Source organism: Macaca fascicularis, chromosome X (assembly GCF_037993035.2).
Source record: "Macaca fascicularis isolate 582-1 chromosome X, T2T-MFA8v1.1".
Taxonomy (NCBI): Eukaryota; Metazoa; Chordata; class Mammalia; order Primates; family Cercopithecidae; genus Macaca; species Macaca fascicularis.
Genome location: NC_088395.1, coordinates 32897862 through 32915436, shown reverse-complemented (window position 1 = coordinate 32915436; position 17575 = coordinate 32897862). Strand labels below are relative to the sequence as shown.

General features: G+C 35.9%; 1 protein-coding gene across 13 annotated transcripts in view; it reads left to right on the top strand.

Moving 5' to 3' along the window:
* DMD (dystrophin) overlaps positions 1-17575 on the top strand; it is a 2153717-nt gene that overhangs the window by 394511 nt on the left and 1741631 nt on the right. For all 13 annotated transcript variants that reach the window (XM_015443662.3, XM_065538825.1, XM_065538826.1 and 10 more), the window contains 3 exons: positions 2653-2745; positions 8587-8759; positions 15534-15652. In XM_015443662.3, coding sequence (XP_015299148.3) covers positions 2653-2745; positions 8587-8759; positions 15534-15652 — 385 coding nt within the window. The remainder of the gene's footprint in view (positions 1-2652; positions 2746-8586; positions 8760-15533; positions 15653-17575) is intronic.

The window sequence follows — 17575 nt, the reverse complement described above, 5'->3', positions numbered from 1 at the left end:
TATGTCTTGCTTATTTCACTTGGCATATGTTTCCAAGGTTCATTTATGTTGTAGTTTGTATCAGAATTTCATTCCTTTTTAAGGCTGAAAATATTCCGTTGTATGTACATACCACATTTTGTTTATCCATTTATCTGTAGATGGACATTTGGGTGTTTTCACATTTTGCCTATTGCAAATAATGCTATTATGATCATTGGTCTACAAATATCTTAATCTCTAATTATTTTGGTTATAAATGTAGAGGTAGAATTGCTAGAGCCTAATGGTAGATACTTTTTTATTATGTGACCTTTGTTGTGAACTTCTTGACATTAGGGATAGTACCTTGCTTCCCTTTATCAGGCCTGAGCCCAGTGCCTGAATATAGTGGAAATTGGACCTTATGAGACCGTTTATGGGGATAAGGAAATGGAGGAACTATCTTCCTGCGTACACAGTGACAAGTCTTATGACATTGGGTAGGGGTTACTGGAATATAAGTGCCTATTACTTGATCTAAGTCTCCCCAGAGTCAGGTCTATGGCAAGCCAAAACATACCTACAAGCCATGCTTCCCACAGTATGAGTGAGTCTGTTTCCTAAAAATTGCATATTTTCTGCTTAACTGCTTTAATCTTCAGTGGCATATCATCTGATTATCACTATCACTAGAATTTTTTTTTTTTTTTTTTTTTTTTTTTTGAGATGGAGTCTCACGCTGTTGCCCAGGCTGGAGTGCAGTGGCGCGATCTCGGCTCACTGCAAGCTCCCCCTCCCGGGTTCCCGCCATTCTCCTGCCTCAGCCTCCTGAGTAGCTGGGACTACAGGCGCCCGCCACCGCGCCTGGCTAATTTTTTTTTTTTTTTTTTGTATTTTTAGTAGAGACGGGGTTTCACTGTGGTCTCGATCTCCTGACCTTGTGATCCGCCCGCCTCGGCCTCCCAAAGTGCTGGGATTACAGGCTTGAGCCACCGCGCCCGGCCTTATCACTAGAATTAAGTTTCATGAAAGCAGAAGGTTTTTCCTTTTACATGCTCTTAGTACCTTATTGCCTGGCATATAGCCAAAAGATATTTGTTGAGTTAGTGAATCAGTGAATCAATAGATAAATTTATAGTGGCTTTTCCTTATGGAGGAATTTCTCTCTTCTTCTGCCATGTGAGGAATCCCCAGATGAAATACAGACGATGATGCTTTCTTAGTCTTGATTAATCTTCCCTTTGATATAGTAACATCTTATAAAACGAAAGTATGATATCTTGACCAAGATGTCAACATTCATATAAACCACCAATAGTATTCAGATTTCCCCAGCTTTACTCATATTTATGTGTATGCATATGTGTGTATTTAGTTCTATGCAACGTTACGTGTGTAGATTTGTAAATCCACCATCAGAACAGTTCCACCACTACAAGGTTCCCTCATATTGTCCTTTTACAAGGACATTCAGCTACCCCACATCTTACCCCCATTCCTGACCTCTGGTAACTGCTACTCTGTTCTCTATTTCTGTAACTTTGTCTTTTCAAGACTGTCATAGATACAGACTCATATAGTATGCTACCTCTTGAGAATGACTTTTTCCCCACTTAGAATAATGCCCATGAAATTCATCTAATGTGCTGCATGTATCAATAGTTTGTTCCTTTTCACTGATGGGTGTTATTCCATGGTGTGACTGTACTATGGTTTGTTTACCTACCCTTGAGGGCATCTGGGTTCCCAGTTTGGGGCTATTACAAATAGAGGTAGTATGAACACTTACGTGCAGGTTTCTGTGTGCACATATGTTTTCATTTCCTTTAGATAAATGCCCAAGAGCCCAATTATTAGATTGTATAATAAGTACATGTTTAGTTTTGTGAGAAACTGCCAGACTGTTTTCCAAAGTGGTTATATCATTTGCATTTCCACTAGCAGGGGTTGAGTGATCCAGTTTCTCCACACCCTCACCAGCATGTTACGGCACCATTTTTTAATTTTAACCATTGTGATACATGCGCAGTGATAGATTATTGTGGTTTATAATTTGCATTCCTCTACTGGCTAACAACATTGAACATCTTCTCACATGCTTATTTTTCAGATGCTTGTGTTTAACCTTACTCCACCTAAACATTTGAGTAGTGTGAAGGACAGGAGACACAGAGATTTGCCTTGATTAAGGCAAAACACTGCCAGATTTTCATTTCCAAACACAGTCCTAGACAGAGATAAGAGAGCTGGCAATTTGCTCCATTGTTTATTAGAGACCTAACATTCTTTCTAAAACAGAGGTATTTTAGTAAAATGCAGTCAGCCTTAATTATACTGGCACTCCTCGGAGACAGACGGAAGTACTGGTGAATTTTTCTGAGTTGTAATTCTATACTAGAAAGCATATCTTAATTTTAGACATCCTTTATGACATTTTGTTTGGAGATACTCCAGTCGGCCTTTCTAATCTGCAGTAATCTATTCATGCGCTAAAAGTAAATATATATGGGATGCTTGTTGTGGAAAGTGGTTTCTAATGCATTTTGTTTAATTTTTAGATTATTTTTTAAAAACTTTAATGCTGAGTCCCTGAAAATAGCTAAATGCAATTACCTTCACATTTTTATTATTGTTATTGCAACTAGGCATTTGGTTTCTTACCTTCAAATGTTTTCCCCTTCTCTTTAACAGGTTGATTTAGTGAATATTGGAAGTACTGACATCGTAGATGGAAATCATAAACTGACTCTTGGTTTGATTTGGAATATAATCCTCCACTGGCAGGTAAGAATCCTGATGAATGGTTTCCTTTTGGGTAACATGAATCTTGCTTTTATTTTTTATTTCTGCCCTTGACCTGTGAAACAAATGTGTGTTTCTAACAATAACAAACCCTTCTCCACAGTGTTACTTTTTAAATTGATACAACCATGTCATCTGAAATGTTAAGGATCATCATGGTATAAAATAGGTTCTGGTACATTTACAGGAATATTTTTCAAAATTTTATTTCATTAAGTAGGCATAAGGTAAAATACAAAGTCCCAGTCATAGGTGAGTAATTTTTTTTTCCACAAATGTATGTTCTATTACTTGTCTATAAGTGAGTTTATATAGCCTTGTAAAAAGAAAGGCATTTTTTAATTTTAATCACTATCAAAGGAATGGGGCTTTCTCAGTCTTGGGTATTCTTAACATAAATTATTGCCAATAAAAGATTAGTAGAATATGGGTATCTCTATCCATAAATGTGTTATACATACAAACTCCATAATTTGATTTGGAAATTATATTTTTAAGTCACATGAGCATAGGGTCTTCTGACTGTCTCTTTGACCTCTGCAAAATGGATTGAAGGATTTGTGGAAAAAATACACATACCCATATATATATATATATATATATGCATATATACAATATGCATGTGTATGCATATGAGTGTGTGTATATATATACACGCATATATACAATATGTGTGTTTGTATATATACAGTCATATTCACACATATATGTATATATGACCAACATGAACTTATATTCACTAATATTATTCACTCATTGTATATATACACATAATAACTCATTTTACAAATATATATGTATACATTTGTGTGTATATATATTTACCAACATGAACTTAAACTTCCACAGTTAGCACCTTAGTGGCATTTGGTATATTGTCACCCCTGTTCTGGACCATGGTCCCTTCACTATCAAAAGAGTAAAAATAAAAATAAACATGTATATATTTCTTATCATGATTAAGTGGGAGAATATCTGCAAGACACTCAGTGTAGTATACCACTTTTATTTTAGGTGTGTCATATGATTTGTATTGATTGCTTGAAGTTTTCCACTCATTTAAAAAATTTGGAGGCTGAGAAATGACTGCTATTTTTACTGGTCAGGATTACTTTTTTATAAATCAGCTTTTTTGAAATGTAATTGTTATACCATCAATGCACCCATTCTAAGTGCAAAATTCAATTTGCATCAACCTGGTTTAGTTTTGATTCTTGGTAGCCTCTCAAACTATTCTGAGGGATCAATAGTACCCCCACCAACCCCGCCAGTTCATTAAAATTTGTAGGACATTTACAGAGTAATATAGCCATCATAGCAATCTAATTTTGGCACTTTTCCATCACCCTAAAAAGAAGTTTCTTCTCCATTTACAGTCATTTTTCACTCCAACCATAGCCCTAGGCAATTGTCAGTCTATTTCTGTCCATACATATTTGCCTTTTTGGATATTTTATATCAATATAATACTTGTTATTTTGTGTCTGACTTCTTTCACTGAGTGTAATAGTTCAGGTCCAGCCCTATTGTAGCAGCTGTCATGGCTTCATTTGGTAAACTTGAATTTTAACTTGAATTGTAGATTGCTCTTGCTCAGAGTCAGAGGATGAGTAGACACTAAGTGTACCTTCTCAATTCAGCAGCCATATTGCTCTCCTAATTGGCCCGCATATATTTTTATTCCAACTTCTCTGAACAGGCTTAATGCTATTTCACAACAGTAAGTGGGGAGGGGGGAAGAGAAAGAGCAGGAATTAATGTGTGCTGGCAATAAAGGAATAGCTCATAGGAGCCTTAAGTGAGCCCAAGTTGGCCGATTTTCAGCCCGTTCCATATAGTGATGGTTCAAATAGAACCAGCGAGCAACATATACCCCACCTCTCCCCAAACTGCTTTTCATATGTTGTGCGGTATTTCTCGAAATATCTTGAGGAAGGAACACGTTTTTCCCCTAATGCATTGTGTGTAAGATACAATAAAACCAAAGCATTACAAAAAAAAATACCTAAGCTTCCTCCTTTATTATTAAATGCAATAGACATAAATGGCACTCTGTAAAATCCCTACGTAAGTTTCTTGATGCATTCCCAATTGTTGACTTTATCTTATGGCATAGTAACAAATAATTCTTAGAGTGAATCCAGTTTGCAGATCCCACTTTGCGTAACACAGACGTAAGTTTTGACAAAGTCAGCAGAACTCAAGCATGCACAGAGCTCCAAAAGCCACTTTGAATTGTACTTATCGTTTATACTATTTATCATACGATCTTACCATTTTTAAAAAATATCCTGAAGCCCTTTCCATCTGAACTAGTCTAAGATAAACTTTCAAGACTATTCTGTCTGATAATTTCTTCGCTTGCTTGCAAGTTGTTCATTTTTTTTTTTATTAGCATGTGGAGGAGCTTTTACAATGAGGAATATCAGAAAGAATGCTTTTTCAATCTTTCTTTGTCTGAGACCTCTCTTACAGCCTGTTGTTTTCCATTTATGCCCTTGAATCACCATATCCTTGAGATGGCAAGACTGTAGACTCTTCCCAGCCTCTGCTTACTTATCTCATCTCTCTCTTATATCACACTGCCATGTTCTAAAACTATTAAGCACACTTTGAAAAAATTATCTTGCTCAGTGTTCTTCATCATAATTCAGTGAATCTAAAAATACACTTTTTACCAGCATTACATATTTTCCTTCCTATTAAATGGAGAAGCCCTTATATCTCAGCAAAGATTAAAGGGCATTCTGCTCAACTTAATGTACCTTCTAGATCTATCAGATTAAGAGCAGCATTTAGAGATAGAAAGATGTTGACCCCTTGTTCTAATGCCACATACTATGTTATTAATAGTGCCATAGAGGACATCTCATTGAACTTGTGAAAACTCAGGAATGCAAACCCTGTTTTCCTTACTGTTTTTCCAGTGTCCATCTCAAAATTGCTAGCCTAAAACAATAAGGCATATTTTATAGCATAGGCAGCTTTGAACAAAATTGCAAAGCATATAACGTGTGTTTGGCATCTTTTTCTTCCTCCTTAAGTGCAATCCATTTTTTTCAGAGTGCTAATCTTGGCTCTGGCAACCAGCTGGTTATAAAAACAAATCTTGCCAACAGTGGCGAGCTATCAGAAGTCAGGTTCATACTTTTGCTGGACAATTCAAGGGATGTACTTAATGGCAGCGCTATTCACTTTAGAATCTTTGTATTATTGATACAATTTGCAATTATAGGAGAATGATGAGGTTTGCACTGCTGAAAGCCATCCCTGTAAATTTCTGCCTACCAAGTCACTTCTGTGCAAGACAGTTCTTGCTCTGCTCTGCTCTTCTGCAGAGCTTCACACAAACTATCCTTACCATATAAGATTATTCCTACCCTTCTTCACTTCTATTCCTCTGCTGCAACTTCTTTTAATCACAGTCTGGGTTCTGGGGAGTAGACTTTGGAGTTGAGTTTGGCAGGCAGCATGTTTATTAAGCCATGCCCTGGAAGAAAAAAACACACACACACACACACACACCTGTAGAAGGGCAGAGGTGACAGGAGTGGAAAGAGAAAGAACTACAGCTGTGATGTAAACTCTATAATACCCTTATTCAACCCCATGGACAACTTGCAGCTAGGATGACCCTTCAGAGTTGTCTCAAGTGGAGTTAAAATGGCAGAGTGTTTATACTATGCCCCTTCATCAGTCAATAGATGTGGGTTGCCCTGGAAAGGGTGTGACATTGGCTGACTGGACTCGGCAAGTCAGGTGGTACCTGAGAGAACTAACAAGAAGCTGCCTGACCACAGCTGGAGCAACAAGCCCTTCCTTTGAAGATCAATCTTGGTGGTGCATCTCCATGTCCATCATGCCTTCTTGGCCCAGTTAACTCCTAGTCATTTTTAAAAATTACTGCTCAAAGACATTTCAACTTTTTTCCTTTTAAAAAATGGATTTATAGTTGTATGCACGGGCACACACACAAATACATTTGTTTAAATTGAGCCTCTTTTAGAGACAGACCTGAGGACAGGACAATTTTGTTTACAGGCTCACCTTTGGGACCAGCTCAATGATTTTTTGATAACTGCCTTTTATGTAGGAAAAGGAGACATGATTATCATACATTGCCCTTGATTACATTTTTTTCTGCGCAACATTTGCACCTAAGTAGAAGCAATAACAATGAGGCTGAGGCTGATAAGCTGAATTAGTGACATAATGATACTAAAGGAGTTTTGGATTGTATACTTGGTTGTCCTTCAACATTATGCACATAGAGGGCAGACTGGCCAAGCATTTCACAAATGAATCGCATTCATCATTGGAGGATTGCTTGATTATTGCAAATCCATTACCACCATTAAGCCACGATCTGCTGATTCCAGTCCTAATTTAGCACGGAATACAAAATACACCTCCTGCAGTCACTGTACATAAAGGTTTGCAATTTATAATTTTAGAATATGAGACAAATTACGTAGTTGACCTGTATTCACTGAGTAACTGACTAAATAAGTAGGTCAAGAAGGAATTAGGAAAACTGGATAATCTACTCCTAAATAATAGACTTAGTTATCAAGGGATTGTGACAAATATGTGGAAAGTTTTCCTATCTCCAAATCATTACTGTGTTTACAAAGCATCATCTCAAATCTTTTAAAAGTATGTTAAAATGAGATTTAGTAGTATATCCTAAAATTTGCATTTACTTTTTAATAAAAAGACGACTAACATTGGAGATGTTAAAATATACATTTACCCCAAAGGCATTTGTTAACTTCTATATGGATGAAAAAGTAAAATTATCATATTTAGAATGCGCAATAAATATTCATCATCTGATCAAATGTTGATAGTATATGAACCTTAACCTTCCCAGAAGGAAAGTGCTTAGTGGTACAGACTAATGAGTTTTACATAGATGTCTTCTTCCAGCATCTCATAAGGGGCTTATATTTAAAAAGTAGTCTTTAATACATAATAAATAATTCTTTAATAAAAGGCATCATTTTTTCTATGAGGTGTCACTGCATTCATGAAACTTAGAAAAAATGCTTAGAATGGATTTCTGCATCAGATGACTCAGAAGAATGAAATTTGATAATCTGCTGAATAACATCTGTACATACATGAAGCCTATGAGAGAATCAAATACATGGAAACCAATTAATGAAAATAGAACCAAGGCTACACATGTACAGCTCTTAGGGATAAATATTTCTTTCCTTTGTTGCTTTTTTCTTTATTTTAGGCAGACAAACATTTCTGTCTTTTCAGTTCAGCCAGTAAACATAACTCGAGTTAAATGATGGTATGAAATTAGGGGCTTTATTTGACCGTATTTTGTACTTTGATCTTACACTAACCTTGCATATAAGATACACAGAAATGAGGCCTAGAAAAGGTTAAGCAACTTGTCCAATTACCACAATTAATAACAAAGGCAAAATATGAACACATACTTTAAAAAATGATTATGCTATCCAAAAAGCACTTTTATATCTTCGGTCCTTGGTTAACAGTAAGTTTAATGTTTTTATACACTGTCTTCTCTAGCTTGTTCATTGAAAGCTAGAAAGTGAGCAATTCTGTAAACGGTAAATGCTCAGTCTAATATGGCAGAATCCAGGAGTAATAATGAACACATTCAGTAAATGGTATGGCATAGACACCAAGGAATCAGAATAGACTCCTCACCTTTTAGAATAGACTTACTTCGGGTAGAATCTCTTACGTTTTATTACTAATTGGCCCTAAAATTTCTATTAAATTTGCATGGTTCTTGCTCAAGGAATTTGTTTCCTTATGAAAATTTATTTCCACATGTAGGTCAAAAATGTAATGAAAAATATCATGGCTGGATTGCAACAAACCAACAGTGAAAAGATTCTCCTGAGCTGGGTCCGACAATCAACTCGTAATTATCCACAGGTTAATGTAATCAACTTCACCACCAGCTGGTCTGATGGCCTGGCTTTGAATGCTCTCATCCATAGTCATAGGTAAGAAGATTACTGAGACATTAAATAACTTTTAAAAGTGGTGATTTAGACTGTGATGACATGTTTTTCCCCAGTACGGTTCCAGATCATGTCCTACTTTACAACATGTTATGTACGTTGACCACATTGATCTAACATTCCATTGGAATGAACTAATTAATATTTTCCTGTGTTTTATGTGATACGTATAATTTAGTTGTTGAAATATTAGCATTAGTGAAGCATGAAATTGGTTATGGTAGAGGGTTTGACATTGGGACTCCCAGAAAATGCAGGTTGTATTCTAACTTTGCTGAGAATGGGGTTAGTCTTTTTATACAGATAATGTGTTTGTGTAAGCCTAAACTATACAGCTAAAAATGGTTCTAGATCTCATGTGAGTAGTTGTAGTTAAATTAATTGCCATCATCAGATAAATAGTGTGGAGAAAGAAACATCTGTCTTATCAGATACACACACAGATATCAAACACCATAAAGTCTTGTATACTTTGTTCTAGTTCAGGGTCATAAGACGCTCAGAACATTTTAGCAACCAAGACAAAGAGCAGAACACAATTAATTCTACGACGTAGTGTTCAGAATACCAAAAGAAACAATTGCTCTGGAACAGCAAATCAATTGCTATAAAGCAAGAGAGCTTTTGTGGATCTTAATAAAAAGAACTCACTGTAATACAGTGAACCAAAGTCCTTAACTATATTCCATACAACATTATATTTCTTTTTCTTGAGATGAAAAACAAGTTTTTTTTTGCTTGTGTAAAGCTCAGTAAATGAATTAATAACAGTTCAAGAAAAAGCAAAGTAGTTTAGGAAATACATATGTATATGTATACATACACTTACAGATACGATATATATATACCATATATACTACACCATTTAGACTCTATGTATATATGTGTGTATATATGTATATATATACGTGTGTGTGTGCGTGTGTGTGTGTAGAGAGAGGGACTATAGTTACTCTATTTTGGTCTTCCTGTTACCCATTTCATTTACCCAACCCAGGGTTAAACGCATTGACTAATTAACTGTGTTTAAAATGATACTGGACTGCATCTTGCCTAATTTTCAGTGCAAGGTATGTTTTTTCACTTTGATTTTTTTTTTTTTGACGACTCTACAATTTTCCTATGCCAATCCTGCTTCTAGAAAAGCTCAGAATATGAATTTTCTCTCTGGTAAAGCTCAGTCCAAGAGCAAACACACTTCAAATAAGCATCTTTGTCAGGTGTCTTGCTCCAGCTGGATTTAATTAACCCCATCCAGAGTGGGTTTCCAGGTGAATTACTCAGCAACCTGATTTTAGAAAAGAGGCAGACATGCATTCAAATGTCATGTTAAGCAATGTTACCACATTGTTTATGACAGAAGAAAAATTTTCCACAGCTTCAATACAGTTAGATGAGAAGGGATAGAGACATTCGGTCTGTGTTTTAAGTCAATGCTTATTTATACAGCCACTTGCTTCACACTAAGGGCCTGAAAATATTGATTTTGCTGTTCATGTACACATTTGCAGATGAGCAAAAATATCAAGGATCAGGCTATATGGTCCTTGTTGGCTCTCTAACATTTTCCCTTCAAGTGGAAGACTTCAATCCTGCAAACATGTTCACACTCTATATTTGTTAATATTCTATTTCATGATTTCTGAATACATTTGTAGGTATTACAGTAAACATACCCAGATTGCCCTGCTTTATCTGTCCCTGACCCACTCTTTCTCTGTCAAAATATCCTTATTTATATATTCTCTCCTGTCATATTGGATGAATCATCAGTAACTCTTTATGCATTACATGGTTACTTTTCAAGAGGTTCTTCACGGTTGTTTAATGCTCTTTCATGAATCATCTCCCCCTTCTTTTTGTATTTGACAGATGTTCATATGCTTTAAAGAAAAAAAAATGCTTGAACTTTCTGTTCCAAAGAGATTGTCATTGGCACACTTAGGAATGTCATGAGGTGCCCTGATTTCAATAATTGAGTGGCTCAACTATATAGAACAAAGACGTGGAGTTAATATAGAGCATAAGGATTGACTCAGGGTCATGGAAGTTAAAAGTTGTGTGATAAAATGCAAAGTCCACTATATTACCCTTCAAGGGAAGCCAGATTTCTACTTTTTGTGTTAAAACCCAATGATAATTGATTAGAAAGATGTACAAGATGCAGATAAAATTACAATAACTCTAAAGTTTCAATTATCTTCCTAAATCCTTATTTTAGTGTATTACCACAGCAAATTAAAAGAATGGACACTAGAGTCAGGAGCGAAGGGAAAACAGAAACACAGTGTATCTTCATGACCCCAACCCTACTTTATCACATTTCAATTCTTAGATGCAGTCAGTGTCAGCTACTTGTACTTTGGTTCCTGATGGTTATAATAATATGTATGAAAATGTTTCTACTTCTTGACAAACTAATTTCTAACAGTATAGGTATTTACTCCATAGTATGAAGCCCAGCCATATTACCTTTCATCCCCAGGTATTTCCTAATTTGATTACTTATAATCATTTTATTCTTGTAATTTTTGCTTCTATTACATTAAATGGTATGAGTATACCTCTTTTTAAATTTTTACCAAGCTTAGAAAGCACCTTTTGACCAATATGAAAAGTGAGAAAATCATCACACATACTTACTCTCGCCTCTTCTGCACCTCCCATTTTGAATTATACTATGTTTGCATCAGTAGTATTTGTAACATTTATATCTGTTCTGTAAAGATAGGTGTTTTTGGCTTGAGTCTGCAAATTGAAAATACATCACTGTTGTTATATAAATGTAATTAACAATACAGCAAAGTAATAGAAACGAATGTTTTTAAACAATTATGATTTTGTAGACACTGTTCTAGGTAAAATATTCCATCAAGTTCCATGACATAGATGCTATCATTTTACCCATCTCACAAATAGATAAACTGAGTCATAGAGAGGTTATGTAATTTACCTAAAACTATTTGGCTAGTATGTGGTAGAACTAGGATTTAAATTTTACTATCCTAATCATGGTGTTGATTTTATTAAAAATCTGGTAATCCTTGGTTGCAAGTTCATAAATTATGGTCCAGGGTTAACATTAAATGCTGTGTGACTTTCCTCCATAGTTGGTTATTTTTACAATTTTTATGCATTTGAAAATCATAGATATTTATAATGTTAATTTTAATGGTATAAAACAATTCATTTTTAATGCTAGATGTGACCTCAAAGGCCATTTTGTGCAATGCTGCTTTTGTGAATGAAAATGCCAAAGCTCAAATAAATTACCTGACTTAGATGAGATATCCACACACTCAGGTGGTTAGTTAGTGGCCAAGGAAAAGGGGAAGACAAGGGAAAACAGCAAGAATACATAAGCAATGCTCTTTTTGCTCATCATACTCATTTCAACCTTGTATATTATGCTGCAGATGAGAAAACTAGTTTCTCATATGTTCCCACCTGTGTTCTTTTTCTACTCCCATTGCCTACAGAAAAAATGAAGATAAGGCAGAGGGTGCATGGTGAACTTAAAAGTCCCCTAAATAGTCTACAATTTTTAAATTTTTAATATTTTTTTCATAAGGCATTTTACAATTTACAAATATGCTAGTTTCCATAAGCTTGTTAGCTGTTTGGGGTATTTTGGAATATATGGAAGGATTCAATTTCCTAATAAGTGCACAAAATTTTGGTGTATTAACCAGAGTAGAAGCAATTAAAGAAACAAATCTGTACATTTATTTACATTTTTATTTTATTTTTTTTTTTTTTGAGACAGAGTCTCACTCTGTTGCACAGGCTAGAGTGCAGTGGGCCAATCTTGGCTCACTGCAACCGCCGCTTCCCAGGTTCAAGCGATTCTACTGCCTCAGCCTCCTGAGTAGCTGGGACTACAGGCACTAGCCACCATGCCTGGCTAATTTTTGTATTTTTAGTAGAGTCGGAGTTTTACCACGTTGTCTAGGCTGGTCTCGAAATCCTGGCCTCAGGTGACCCGCCTGCCTCGGCCTCCCAAAGGAGGGATTACAGGCGTGAGCCACCAAGCCTGGCCAAATTTGAATTACAGTTTTAGAAAATGACAGCTAACCTACCCTTGTAACTGTTTTTTTTTGTTTGTTTGTTTGTTTGTTTGTTTTTGGCAAAGCAAGAGCTCTTAAACAGGAGTCCATTAACAGATTCAAATATCCTAAAATCGTATATACATTCTGTTAACAGATATGGAGACTTATTTGTAGGAGTAGAAGTTTCATAGCTCTCAGCAGATTCTCAAAGGTGTCTGTGATTCAGAAAAGGTGAAGAACCACTTTACTAATGATTTCCAGTGCTGTTGGGATAAATTGTAATTCGTTAATAGCCAAGACCTTATGCAAACTCAACCAGTTTCGGTCTCTCAAACTTATCTCCCACCACTTCATACTTAGAATCTTCCAATGGAGCCAGGCCTGTGAGGTCTTGATTATCTGAGCATGTCTTGCTTTTTTCCTTCCCTAAGAACTTCAATTCTCTAATACGCACACAAGTTAGAATTCTGTTATCAATATATTTTTAATGCAAGCCCAAATGTCTATTTAATCCGCCTTTCAGCCTCAGAAAACTTTTTTGACCTCTTCAGATTTTACAAAACATTTTCTTATTGTCTGTGTTTTTTCACATTTAGAGTTTAATTAATTAATATGGCTTCTTCATTTTCCTTGCTCATTAAATTTAAAATCCTTACGAGACAAGAACTGCCTCTTACACTCCTTTGCGTTTTCTCTATTATCAAGTAACATGGTATGTATGTTGTATGTGCTCATTCATTCTCTCGTGTAGTTGATAAATATTTGTTGAGCCTTTATTATATGTCAGGCTGGGTTTCCAGCAGTGAACCAAACAGGCAATAAAAGATTGTACATTCTAGTGGAAAAGAAAGATACAGAGACAAGTTTAACTAAATTATATAATATGTTAAATAGTAAGTGTTAATGAGAACAGTATGAAGCAGATAAGGAGAAAGAAACTAAGTGTATGTGAGTTTGATGTGAGGCATGCAATTTTCTTTTTCATTTATATATTTAGGAGACTGAGTTTTGCTGTCACCCAGGCTGGAGTGCAGTGGCACAATCATGGCTCACTACAGCCACCCAGGCTCAAGTGATTCTCCAACCTCAGTCTCCTGAGTAGCTGGGACCACAGGGGCATGCCAGCACACTTGACTACTTGTTTTTTTTTTAAAGTCATAGAGACCAGGTCTCACTATGTGGTTCAGGCTGGTCTCTAACTCCTGGCCTCAAGCAAATACTTCAGCCTCAGCCTCCCAAAGTGCTTGATTTACAGGTGTGAGCCAAGGCGCCTGGCTAGGATGCAATTTTAGATAGGGCTTGGGCAGGGAAGAACTTTCCAGTGATGTGATTTTCGAGTAAAGACCCAATGGAAGTAAAGTAATGAGCCACATTGATGTCTTCGAAAAGTGAATACAAATCCAAATGCAGAAAACTATGGATTCTGTTTATGGAATATGAGGAAAGAGACAAGAAATAAAATCAGGGAGTTAATAGGGACCTGGACCCTGTTCGACTTAGTAGATCACATGAAATATGTAATTTTCACTTCCCCTAAAAGTAGAGATTTGAGAAGACGGATATGATGAAACATGTTAACAGATCACTCTGGCAAGTCTGCTGTGCGCTGATTAACACAAGCAAGAGTGAGAGAAGAGGGAACAGTTATGAGGCTATTGTGATAATTCATGCAAGATAAAATGGATTTTGGACTAGAGGGATGGCAGTGAGGATAGTCAAAAGCAGTCAAATTCTGAATACATTTTGAATTAAATGTTGTGTGAGAGTAAAATTAGTCATTAAGGATGACTCCAAGGGTTTTCATCTGAGTAACTGCAATTTTAAGCATGTTGTTCATTATTGAGGAAGGGAGAACAGCAAGAAAAATAGATAGGTTTGGGGGAGTGTGATGAGGATAAATATCAGAAGCTCCGTCCAGGACACTTGAAGCTTGTGATGACTAAATGGAGATAATGAATATGCAGAAGAATCTATAATTTTGAGTTTAGGGAAGAGGTCTGGGTTAGAGATATAAAACTGGGCATTACCAGTAAATGACTGGTATTGAAATCCATGAGACTGGATGAGATAGATAAATTTTTGTTGCTCGGATAAGCTAGCGTAGATTATTTGTCGTCTTCAGGATTTTCTTTTTCCCCCACATCTTTACTGATATATAATTAACAATACAAACGTTGTATGTGTTTAAGTATACAACCTCAGCAATTTTTTTGAGACAGGGTCTCACTCTGTTGCCCAGGCTAGAGTGCAGTGGCACGATTATGGTTCACTGCACCCTCAATCTTCCTGGGCTCAGGTGATCCTCCCACCTCAACCTCCTCCTGAGTAGCTGGAACTTGTAGGCATGTGACACCACACCCAGATAGTTTTTCTTTTCTTTCTTTTTTTTTTTTTTTTTTGTGGAGACAAGGTTTCACCAAATTATCTAGGCTGGTCTCGAACTTCTGGGCTCAAAGGATCTGCCTGCCTCCATCTCCCAAAGTGTTGAGATTACAGGCATGAGCCACCACACCCAACAAGATTTTCAATTAAAATTACAACTTGTTTAAATAGAAACGTTTTGAAGGGTAAATGAATTACACTCAAGCCTTAAGGACTATGGGGCATGGGTTGTCAATGAAAATTAAGCATGGAAGTAAATCTCATGGAACATTCTAGATTGATTTATATTTGTCTTTGTGTATGTGTGTATATGTATGTGTTTTAGGCCAGACCTGTTTGATTGGAATAGTGTGGTTTGCCAGCAGTCAGCCACACAGCGACTGGAACATGCATTCAACATCGCCAGATATCAATTAGGCATAGAGAAACTACTCGATCCTGAAGGTTGGTAAATTTCTGGACTACCACTGCTTTTAGTATAGTAGAGTTTAATGTTTTCATCCGAGACTTGTCATTTCTACACAAAATACAAAACTGCATATCTTAAGTTTTCCAGTACTCTAGATATATTTAAAATGTTCTGCTTTCTTGCACTATATTATGAATTGTCTTATTTAATTCTAGTTCTCAAAATACCAGTATCTAAAATTGCAGTGAAGACTTTGAGGAAAAAAGCCTTTAAAATGTACATGCCCTATGGATGCAGCACGCTGCATTTGGAGTGTATCGACTCCAAATAATTATAAAAAGTTAATGTTTTGCTTATGCTACCAAGAGATTTGATAGAGTAATCAGCTATAATTAATTAGCTCCTCTTGCCAATTTCATTCATATACTGTATAAAAGGCAACATAGTTTACTATTTAAATCGGGAAATCTATTCCTGCCACTACTTCTGTTGTAATTTTTCACTCTAGGGAGATCCTCTGTTGGATGGTTATTCATTTTCTGCTTCTTTAGTTGATAGGCAGAAATGTATTTATGTTTTCACTATATTACACTTAAATAACGTTGACTCTTATCTCTGGTGCTACATAGTCATACCTTCCAGAGATAGCAATGACAGGGATAATAACATTGTGACCTCTACTCTTTTGCTTGCCCATGAAGTACACTTTTGCCATGCCAATTTTGAAATTGTAGCCTCTGTTCTCAATTCTTAAGGCTTTACAACACTGTAAATCAGAAGTTGGAAAAGTGAAGTCAGTGGGATTGAAGATGATATTTGGGTAGAAGCTGTTCTATAATAGAAGCTGATAATTAAATGTTTTTTTGAATATAGAATCAATTTCATCAATTCTAAAACAGGAGATCTTTCAATATTGATGGTAGGTCCCATCAAGAAAAGCTCAAAAATGACCCAGAAGATAGCCGTTTGCCAGTGAATTTATTATCAACCAGAATCTTAGTCCTCAGTTTTGCAGACACAGAAGCCTGATTGCCTCAGATCATCTAGCAGATCCATATTGGGGTGGGAGGAGTTAACTTTAAATAAGCTTAAAAAGTGATAGATAAATAAAAATGGAAATTCAGTAATTTTAAATGAGATATAACAAGCAGCAGAATACTCACGATTGACAAATATATTGCTTTTGATAAGCAAATGTACTTGGGAAAGCAAATTATAACAACACCAATGTTAGTTTGTGAAGTTGGAATCGGATTAAGTTGATTCAAAATGTTCTCCTTTGGATAATGCATGGCTGAGCACTGAATGTTGTTACCCCTTTTTATTGCTTCTGTACATGATAGTATACCTCCTGTCCCTGCTTTTAGCTCTAAGGGAGAAACTGTATTAATCCTATGTCTTTAGTTTGCAGTATAGGGGAGGGTTACTTTACTATTGACTCCTAGTGCACATTTGTATGTTTTCTCTTAGTTCAGTGAGGTAGAAAGGGCAGGCGTAATGAAAATAGGGACTTCAACCCCTGAGGATAAAGAGCTATAGTGTATGATTTTGAAAGATAAATCTGTTAATATGTTTTTGTTTTTTATTGAATCACATATGGCGGTCAGTTCCCATCATCGGGGTGTATACTCTAGTTATTCTTGTGTGTGTCCTACCCTTTCATAAAACAGGAGAAGGTTTAAAATAGATATTTTTCTTATTAAGTGACAAAATGGCTTTTGACTTCTAGTACTCCTTTGAACTTACGGAATAGGAGTGCCTAAATGGGCGTCCACATGATAATCAGAAAATAGGTCAATATATACACCTATGTATATACACTACCCGCAAAAAATTTAAGTAAATAAAAACAATTTTTAAAAGTACATTGACGAGCCTGTAATCAGAAAAAGTCAGGTACATGAATAGTGTATTTTATAACTAAAAGAGTCTGGTATACCTAACTCCACATGCTCTCC